This window comes from Delphinapterus leucas, chromosome 15 (assembly GCF_059928025.1).
Source record: "Delphinapterus leucas isolate spDelLeu-1000000601 "Yukka" chromosome 15, BTC_Dleu_Yukka2, whole genome shotgun sequence".
Classification (NCBI taxonomy): Eukaryota; Metazoa; Chordata; class Mammalia; order Artiodactyla; family Monodontidae; genus Delphinapterus; species Delphinapterus leucas.
Window position 1 is genome coordinate 7355854 of NC_143143.1, and position 10417 is coordinate 7366270.

At 54.9% G+C, this 10417-nt stretch overlaps 1 protein-coding gene across 1 annotated transcript; it reads left to right on the top strand.

The window, feature by feature from the left end:
• The first annotated feature begins 367 nt into the window (after nt 1-367).
• On the top strand, nt 368-9221 carry TRIM56 (tripartite motif containing 56). Its single transcript, XM_022587966.3, has 4 exons — nt 368-517; nt 619-683; nt 1499-1610; nt 1720-9221. The coding sequence occupies exon 4, from the start codon at nt 1721-1723 to the stop codon at nt 3986-3988; it is 2268 nt and encodes a 755-aa protein (XP_022443674.1). The 5' UTR covers nt 368-517; nt 619-683; nt 1499-1610; nt 1720; the 3' UTR covers nt 3989-9221.
• Nucleotides 9222-10417: the final 1196 nt, after the last annotated feature.

A 10417-nucleotide genomic window follows, 5' to 3' on the forward strand; every position in this document is an offset into this window, starting at 1 on the left:
AGCCCTCGGACTTGCTGTTCCCGATTCCTAGAATGCCTTTCCCTGCGTTCTTCTCGGGTGATCCCTAACCCCCATGCACTCTTCTGACTCATCTCAAGTGACACCTCCTCCAGGAAGCCTTTGCTGACTCCTCAGTTCGAGGCCCCTTATCTGGTTCCCACAGCCCCTCCCGTATCTCAGCAGAGATTTATAGTACGAAGGGCCTCACCTAAGACTGGGTTGGCAGATATGCAGCAGCAATGGAACCCTGGCCTGAGGATGGGGCTCTAGTTACCCTACGCCTCCGAATCACCTATGATCTCTCATTTCTTCCCTCAGAGGACGCATCCTCAGGCATCTGCCCTGCCTTTGCGCCAAACACACGTAGCAGGCTGGGCGAATCCTCAGCCTCAAATTGACAAGCCAACCTCGGCAACTCCAGCCGCCAAAGCTGTCCTGGCCCCGGAGCCCTGGAGCCTGCTGGCGGGGGCTGTGCCCTGCTGGCGGTGGAGGCCCCCGAGGAAGAGCTCCAGGCAGGGTAGGGAGGAAGGCGGGGCCTGCGGCTGTACAAGTCGGTGTCCCGGGCCTGGGACGGAAGTTGCAGAAGTACAATTAGTTTCAGTTTTGTTTCTCTTTCAGGAGCCCAGCAACAGCAGCGCCAGGGCCTCGGGGGCCCCCAGTCCGGGTCCTGGAGCCCCGGCTAGGTAAGGAGAGGGGCTTGGAGGGCGATTGAAGGGACAGCTGAACTGGAGGGGGTGGGGGAAGGGGGAGAGCGGGAGGAAGGGGAAGGGAGTGGGGAGAGGGGCCCAGAAGGCGGGAGGAGAGGGGAGGAGAGGGGAGGCTTCCCCCGCGGGGCCAGAGATCCGAGACTTCCTGGGGAAGACCCCCTCCCACTCTCTGAGCTCTCCAACCAGCCCCTGCTTTCTGGAAGTTTGGGGGAAATTCCCCAAGTTTCTTTATCAAGTATTTCACAGCCACTGTGCAGGGAGCTGGGGGCATTCACAACTGATCCTCATGTGACTCATACCCTCCAGAGGCTTCTAGGAAAGCAGGAGGCCTCTTGCAGCAGGAAAGGCTGAAAGAAAAGGGCTGGAGGAGATGGGGCAAAGGCTACGCGGTGACCCTGAATTTGAGGAACTGGAAGGAAAGAGCGAGGCGGCCCCTTCCTCTCAGGCATCCTTCTGCCTGTTCATTTCAGGATAGTCGAGGCAGGAAGAGGGGCCCTCACAACCCGTGATGCCGCTGCCAGGGCCTAGGAGGCAGGTGTACGGGGCTGTGGGAATTGGGGTCCCTCATACTCCCCCACCCTCCGGGAGTCAAGGCACGTCTGCCCACCCAGACCCTCGGCTGGTCCTCTGTGCCCTCCCCTCACCTGGCATCCCACCCCCAGCAGGACCCCCAGGATCTATTCACACCAGACTCGCATCCCGTGTGCCACAAGGTCTGTCAGTGGGGGGCACCGATCATTACGCCAGCAGGTCTCTAAGGCTGTGCTTCTTGGTGTTGTCATATCTCGCAGGGCCTGACATGCAAAAGCGGCCTTTACTTTTTCATATTTGCTGAACGTCTGCAGGGAGGAGGGAGGCGGCTCTTTATCTCAAGAGACCAGAAGAAAATTCCTGGCCATTCAGGTGAGACCCCAGACCTGGTGGGGCTTGAGGATGGGGGAGAGGTGAGAGGGCAGGTGGGGGCCACCGCGGAGGTGCCCTCTGTCCTCTGACCCCGACCCCTCGCTTGCAGAATGGTTTCCCAGGGCTCCTCGCCCTCCCTGCTGGAGGCCCTGAGCAGCGACTTCCTAGCCTGTAAAATCTGCCTGGAGCAGCTGCGGGTGCCCAAAACGTTGCCCTGCCTGCATACCTACTGCCAGGACTGCCTGGCCCAGTTGGCCGAGGGCAGCCACCTCCGATGCCCTGAGTGCCGCGAGACTGTGCCTGTGCCGCCCACGGGCGTGGCTGCCTTCAAGACCAACTTCTTTGTCAACGGGCTCCTGGATTTGGTGAAGGCCCGAGCCGGTGGAGACCTGCGCGCAGGGAAGCCGGCCTGTGCACTGTGCCCGCTGATGGGGGGCGCCAGCGCCGGGGGGCCAGCCACAGCCCGGTGCCTGGACTGCGCCGACGACTTGTGCCAGGCCTGTGCCGATGGGCACCGCTGCACTCGGCAGACCCACAGCCACCGAGTGGTGGACCTGGTGGGCTACAGGGCAGGGTGGTACGACGAGGAGGCCCGGGAGCGCCAGGCGGCCCAGTGTCCCCAGCACCCGGGGGAGTCCCTGCGCTTCCTTTGCCAGCCCTGCTCCCAGCTGCTGTGCCGGGAGTGTCGCCTGGACCCCCACCTGGACCACCCCTGCCTGCCCCTGGCCGAGGCTGTGCGTGCCCGGAGGCCAGGCCTCGAGGGGCTACTGGCAGGCGTGGACAGCAACCTGGCCGAGCTGGAGGCCACCCAGCTGGCGGAAGAGGAAGCCTTGGCCTGTCTGCGGGAGCAGGCAGCCAAGGTGGGCACGCAGGTGGAAGAGGCAGCCGAGGGGGTCCTCCGGGCCCTCCTGGCCCAGAAGCAGGAGGTGCTGGGGCAGCTACGGGCCCACGTGGAGGCTGCCGAGGAGGCTGCACGGGAGAGGCTGGGGGAGCTGGAGAGCCGGGCACAGGTGGCCAGGGAGGCGGCCGCCTTTGCCCGTCGCGTGCTCAGCCTGGGGCGGGAGGCCGAGATACTCTCGCTGGAGGGGGCGATTGCCCAAAGGCTTCAGCAGCTGCAGTGTTGTCCCTGGATGCCTGGGCCAGCCCCCTGCCTGCTGCCCCAGCTGGAGCTCCATCCTGGACTCCTGGACAAGAACCGCCAGCTGCTAAGGCTCTCCTTTCAGGAGCAGCAGCCCCAGAAGGACAGCGGGAAAGACGGAGCCAGAAGCCAGGGAGGCGCTGCAACCCCGCCCCAGAGCAGGGACGGAGCCCAGACCCCAAAGCAGGACAGCGCGCAGCCGCCCCAGGAAGATGGAGCCCAGACCCTAAAGGCGGAGAGAGCCGAGACGCCCCAAGAAGATGGAGCCCAGACCCCAAAAGAGGGCAGAGCCCAGACACCCCAGGAAGATGGAGGAGCCCAGTCCCCAAGGGGCGGCCGATCCAACAAGAAGAGGAAGTTCAAAGGCAGGCTCAAGTCCGTTTCCCGGGAGCCCAGCCCGGCACCTGGGCCGAACCTGGAGGGCTCTGGCCTCCTCCCCAGGCCCATCTTTTTCTGCAGCTTCCCCACACGGATGCCGGGGGACAAGCGGTCTCCGCGGATCACCGGGCTGTGTCCCTTTGGCTCCCGGGAGATCCTGGTGGCAGATGAGCAGAACAGGGCCCTGAAGCGCTTCTCCCTCAATGGCGACTACAAGGGCGCGGTGCCCATCCCCGAGGGCTGCTCCCCGTGCAGCGTGGCCACCCTGCAGGACGCCGTGGCCTTCTCGGCTGGCGCTCGGCTCTATCTCATCCGCCCCAATGGCGAGGTGCAGTGGCGCCGGGCGCTGAGCCTCTGCCAGGCCAGCCACGCCGTGGCCGCCATGCCGAGCGGGGACCGGGTGGCCGTCAGCGTGTCAGGCCATGTGGAGGTGTACAACATGGAAGGCAGCCTGGCCACCCGGTTTATCCCTGGGGGCAAGGCCAGCCGGGGCCTGCGGGCACTAGTGTTCCTGACCACCAGCCCCCAGGGCAACTTCGTGGGGTCGGATTGGCAGCAGGGTAGCTTGGTGGTCTGTGACGGGCTGGGCCAGGTGATTGGGGAGTACCGGGGGCCGGGCCTGCACGGCTGCCAGCCAGGCTCTGTGTCCGTGGATAAGAAGGGCTACATCTTTCTGACCCTTCGGGAGGTCAACAAGGTGGTGATCCTCGATCCGAAGGGGTCGCTGCTCGGTGACTTCCTGACGGCATATCACGGCCTGGAAAAGCCCCGGGTGACCACCATGGTGGATGGCAGGTACCTGGTTGTGTCCCTCAGTAATGGGACCATCCACGTCTTTCGGGTCCGCCCTCCTGACAGTTAAAGGGCTGGGACTGGAGATACACTTCGGGGTGGGGGGACTGGGGGGGTAGAGAGAAGGGAAGCAGGGCGGCCCAAGGGATGTGGTGGCTGAGGGCATTTTCCCAGAGAGCAGGGGTTGGCAACTTTTCAAGGTGAAGTGCGAAACCGCTCTTCAGGTGCGCAGGAATAGGGACCAAGGCGGGTGGCATGGCCATAACCCTCAGAAGCAGAGGAGGAAGGGTTGGAGGGGTGCTGGGCATTAATGCTTCTTGCTTTTGCTGGGGGTGACTGCCACTGCCGCCGCCGTAAAGTCTAGGTTTCCAAGATGTGTAAGCTAGTCCTGATTTGAGTTCTTCTTTTAAAACCATTCCTGATGGGGTAGCCCAGGGAGAGTCTTGGGGAAGTGGGTAGAAATAGTCCTTTAAGCCCAGGGCTTGAAGGGTATGTCAGGTATGTACTTTCTGGAAGAGAGCTGAGAACTCCCTCCCCTCTGACTTGAACGGGACGCACCAAGTCAGAAGAGGTCTGGGATTTTGAACCTGGCCATAAATGGCATCTTCCACCAGCCTCGGCTGGGAAGTTGAGGCTCCTCTGATAATGGCGTCCCCCAGTGAAGTGCGGGCTGGACTTCATGGGGGACCAAGTATAGACACAAGCCGAGGCCAACAGGCGTTTTGCCTTTAAGTCCGTGAAGAGAATGTGCTACTAGAAAATGGAACCCGGCAGGGTTGGAGTCTAAAACACAGGGTTCTGAGTGTGAGACAAGGGGAGACCCTGGGTCTTACCCCTCGACTTCCACCACCCCTCACCTCCAAGCCAACCTGAGGCCAGACCTATGTAGGATTTAAAACCTTTTCTTTTTTGATGTCTTTACACTTCCTGGAGTTTATTTTTAGCCCCCTCTTAGTTTTCTGGCACAATTCCTTTTGAGAAATTTTGGCTGAACTAAGGGGTTGAAGGCATTTGTCCATATTGCCGTTATGGGTGGGGAAAAAACCTAAGCCTAGAGGCCAGGTGTGGGACTCAGGGGCCAAACCGGTTGGAAGACCTGGGAAGTCGGTAGTGGGGCTGGGATGGGTGGAGGGGTGAAAATCTCATGGAGGGATCCCATCAGAAGTGAGCCATGACCACCGGCCTTTTGCATAGGCTGTGGCAGCGGTGGAACTGAGGTGGACATGTTTAGCCAGGGGCTGTTGAGAGGTGACCAAAGGGAATAATATGTAAGGATCATGGGCAATGAGTGTTCATGGGAACCAGAGAGATTTTGGACAAGTCCAGATGGAAAATGCAGGACATTAGTGTAGGGAAAAGAAAATCTTTTTCCAGGGAGGTTGTTGATTGTTTAATGAAGTGAAAGGGGAAATCATCAATGTCAGGTGGACAAATTCAATTATATAAAATTTTGAAATGTATGCACAGGAAAGAAGAACGAAGATTAAAGGAAAATCAATGAGATGAGGAAATTACGGATCATTGATCTAAGGAGTCTCCAGTATATGGAGTGACTAAACAGATCTACTTGGTCAAATGACCAAATAAGCCGTATACCCAAGAGGAAGGCACACAGGCCAGGACACATAAAATGAAACATAAAATAAAATCGACCACTTGCATTCGTCAAAAGTACATTTTAAAAAATATGTCGTGGGGAAATAGACCCCTGGCACTATAAATGATGCTTCCTGGTGAACAGTTTGGCAATTCTTGACAAAAGTCAAAGAAGTGATTATAAGACGAAGTTATCTCACTTTGGGGAGTACATTCTGGGAAAAGGATACAAAAGGAAAAAACATATCTGCACACAGGTATTTGTGGCCACCCTATCTATTACAGCCTTTGGCAGGAAACAGCTCAGCTTAGCTCGCCAATTCTGGCTAGATCAGAATCTAGCCAAGTAGACTGTGTTCTACCAGGACAGTGAGCTGCTGCCTTCATGGATGACAATTATGAGAACTGTTTAGGAGAATATGATGTTATATGATGCAATCGTAAGCCAAAAAAAAAAAAAAAGATTTTGGCTTTCTGTTCACGTAATGATAGCAACAAGATAAAAGCATGTCTGAATAGTTACCGAGTGGAAATAGGTTCAAAATGTGTAAATAGTCAGTGATTGGGGAGATTGGGTTTTTATTTCATGCTGTTATTCATATATGCACATTTCGACTTCAGTTATTACTGTCCGTTAAATAACATATATGCTTGACTACTTCAGAAAAATACACTCAAGAATAACTACTGGATTTGTGAATGAATGTGTCAGAATAAGTGAGACTGTTCTGCCAGGGGTAGGGGTGGGGGGCTAGGCAGGAGTCAGGAGGAGAATCCCAGCCAGTCAGGACCCAGCAGGGAGGAAGGTTCGTCAGAGCAGGATCCTGTCTGGTGACTGACCAAGGAATCTGCCCTGGGAAGTTTGCAGAGGTCAGGTGGTCCCCGTGGGTGATCAGTCATTGTGGAGTGTCCAGAGACAGGGGAAGGTCTTACTGAGTTCACCAGCTAATTCAGACCAACTGGAAACCAAGTGGCGGTTCTGCGGAACCAGCTGGTTTAAGATGAGTTGCACGGGGGTGCTGTGTCTGTCTTCTTTGCAGCTCTCTCTACAGAGTCAGCACAGTGATGGCTCCTAGTAGGTGCTCTGTAAACGCCTGTGGAGTGAATTGATGTCTAGAAAATGCCAGGTTGTCCAAAACTTTGGCTTGTGGGAAATCTCCAGTAGGGGGCACTGTGGGCACAGCCTACCATAAGCCTCCAGGAGACTGGCTCAGCTCTAAGTCACAAAAGAGGTGAAATTCGCGTGTCCTTCTTATATGTCCTGGGGTGGGGGTGGGGGGTCCTGGCCTCTAGGGGATAAATACCTTCAGGTTGGAACAACAGGTTTGCAGAGCCGCATGGGAACCACGTGCAGAGGGCCCGGCTGGTGGAATGGCTGCAGTCAAGTGGCTCACCCCTGAGGCAGGAATAGAGAACTTCCGGAGGGAAATATCACCTGGATTCAGGAAGAGAATCCCACAGATGCTCTAAAGATGAAGGAGGCACAGGGCTTTCCATGACGCTGTAAGAAGCCTGGGGAGTCGGGCACTGGACGATTGACAGACTTACTGAATTTTCCTCGTGAAGGGGTAGGGGTGGGAAGGCACAGAACATGGCAAAATGTGAAACGGATGAGAAGTATAGCATTGAGCATAATTTGGAGGTAAAATCCTCAGTGCCCCAACTGTCACCTGGGAATCCTAAATCCTGGCACAGAAAGCACTGCTCAGTGCGGAGAGAGAGTTCTTGGCTCAACTACAGATGTTAAGTAATAGGAACATTGTGAAAGATCCGACATCCGCACTCTGCATTGGACTATGACAACGACCGCTCATTCCTTGTGCTGTTTGGAACTTTCCAGATCGTGTAGGAAAGGAGAATGCTGTTCGGGTAGAGAGAAAGGGAGTAGAGAACCTTGTTCATATTCTCTGTGCTTAAAAAAGGAAGGTGAGGGCTTCCCTGGTGGCGCAGTGGTTGAGAGTCCGCCTGCCGATGCAGGGGACACGGGTTCGAGCCCCGGTCTGGGAGGATCCCACATGCCGCGGAGCAACTAGGCCTGTGAGCCATGGCCGCTGAGCCTGCGCGTCCGGAGCCTGTGCTCCGCAACAAGAGAGGCCGCGATAGTGAGAGGCCCGCGCACCGCGATGAAGAGTGGCCCCCGCTTGCCACAACTAGAGAAAGCCCTCGCACAGAAACGAAGAGCCAACACTGCCATAAATAAATAAATTTAAATGATAAATCATATCTTTAAAAAAAAAAAAAAAAAAGGAAGGTGAATGAGGCAGTGGAGACCTGGGTTGAATGCTGGCTCTTCCAAGTAAATAGCTGTGTGATGTTGGTCTAGCTCCCTAACCTCTCTGAACCTCAGTTTCTACATCAGTCAAGTAGCGATAATAATATTCACCATGCCCACCTCACGGGGTGGTGGTGAGGACTGGCTGAGAGGCATAGAGAAGGATTTTGTATCCCATAAAGCTCAAATCTGCAGTCTTGGTTGGGAAAAATTTTAACTGACTTTAGCACTGACTTATTTTCCATCAGGGTAAGCTTGAATGGGGATACTGTGCGCATGCATTGTGAGGGGAAAACTCGAGGACGTCTGGGTAGAGTTGTGACCTGCTTCTCCTTTGGAGGAGACTGTTCTGTTTCACTTTCCAGCAGTTATTTGGAGAAGCCATTTGCTAAGACACAGCAGTGACCATAGGAGCAGAAGGGACCGATGGCCCGCTTGCTAAGACTCAGGCCAGCTGAGAATCAGGCTGTACTAATGAAGGCCTGATAGCCATAGACATTTAGAAGAAATTCAAAATGGCAAGAGTAGCCCAATTTTTTGGTAATTTAGAGAAAATATAATTTGGGAGAAAATAACTCTTCTTTTGCTGTAGTCTTATTATTACTGTATCTATAATGCCATGTCATCGAATAATCTACAGAGATAATATTCCAGAGGGGCAGACATTCAAGAGAGAAGTCAGAAGTCTTCCGAGGAAATTGATGAGGTTGGTGACCTGAGCTGGGCGAGATGTGATAAGTGGGTGCCAAGATCAAGGTATTTGACCATTTCTCCTGGGCAGGTCAGCTGAGAACTAGAGTTATCTCATAAGTTAGGTGGGAGATTGGATGGGGATATGCAGAGTTCTGTTTGGGGGAGAAAATAGTCTTGGACTAGCTGGGGCAGGGAGCTGCCAGAGAGAGTGCTCAAGAAGACGTTCCCATTAGGAGAAAGATGAAGTTCAGATGCAGGCTTAGGAAAACAGGTAACTTGACAGAAGGTAACAAAACCAGCCTACCCAACTGATTCATGAATGTAGTTTAATTAAATGAGTCTGGATGGGAACAAAAATAGGTCTAGGAACCACAGAGTCATTGGAGGTGTGGAGAAGGCTCAACAGGGTCTGGCTGACCTCGCCCTCACCTGAAGCCTGGGTGAGGAATCTTTGGGACCGGGTGGAGAGGGGACTGTATGTAAAGAGGCAATTAGGAAGTCGTTTGGGGAGGTTTTAGAAGGCTATCTGACTTGTCTTCAGAGAAAGTTTGAACCGGTTGCATTAGCAGCTAAGAGAAATGGGCTTGAAAATGGTGGAATTGGGGCCTCTGTACCAGTGGTGTCAGCCCAGCAAGTATTTCTTTGTTGCCAGCAGGCTGAAGAATCTGTGTTGTAAACTCTTTCATTCCTTTATACTTTGTATCTTTTTTCTGTTTCTTAATAAATTCTTTTGAAAAATGTGGACCTTCTCTCAGATGGTTCATGGGTCTGGGAAATGATCAACACCCAGGTAGCGGACCTCCCTGGCGGTCCAGTGGTTAAGACTCCGCACTTCCACTGCAGGGGCCACAGGTTCGATCCCTGGTCGGGGAACTAAGATCCCACATGCCTCGCGACACGACCAAACAAAATAAAAATACCCGGGTAGTGAAGGGAATCAGATATCATGGCCATTCCCTGATGTAGCTCCAAAGATGCTACACAGAATCCTTGGGGACATTTCAGAAGCAGGGTGATCAGCACAGTCATCGTCTGTGGTCCCAGCGCTCGTCCCGGGCCGCTCCCACCTGTAGGACAGAGGGGCCCTCTGGGCAGAAATGTGCATCTTCCAGACTCACATTTGGTGGGAGGGAGCCCTCAGGTGATCTGGCCCAGCAGGACCCCGTGGAGGTGTCTATGAAGGAGGTGGGCCAGGGGCCCAGGTCAGGATGGCTGTGCCCCTCGCTGGCCTCTGCTTGTTTTCTGGTTTGTGGGCTCCATCTAACGTGCTGCGTTTGTGATCCCACAGTGGCCCCTGCAGGGCTGGGAGATACCCAGGCTCTAGGAATATCTGCCAACTGGCCCAACCCACCCCCTCTGACCTACTCTCCAAAGCCCCTCCAGGAGCTCCTGACCCTCCCTTCTGAGTCCTGAGCAGGAAGAGAAAAGATCTCAGGTCTTTATTTCGAATTCACTCAGCCTCCGGCCTCCGCATCAAATACAGGAGCCAAGCAACAGTTATTGAGTGCCACCTACCTGTGCTTCACATCCATCGCCTTCCGGGATGGAAGTAGGCACCATCGTTATTTTATAGACGCGGAGACCTAGGCCTGCGAGGTTTGCTCATTTTAAGTAGATTTCGTTTCTGACTCCAAAGGCTGCCCTTCCGACCAGCTCTGAATCCGGAGCCTCATTCATCGATGAGAGAGCTGAACAAAATGAGATCTGAGGTTCTTCCCCGAGCTCACAGGCCAGGACCTATCCCTAAACAGGTCCAGAATCTAGACCCAGGAAGGGAAGCTCAGTGATGCCCCACACACCTCCACCACCATCTTCTCAGTGCCAGAGAGGCCCCGCTTCCCCACGGAGCAGGAATGACAAGCCACAAGAGAATGCTCTAAGTGGCTCGGTGGGGAAGCAGAGGGTGGGGATGAGGACCCACCACTGCTGCGGTGACAG

Coding starts and splice junctions, on each gene's coding strand:
- TRIM56 (XM_022587966.3), top strand. CDS start 1,721: ATGGTTTCCCAGGGCTCCTCGCCCTCCCTGCTGGAGGCCCTGAGCAGC.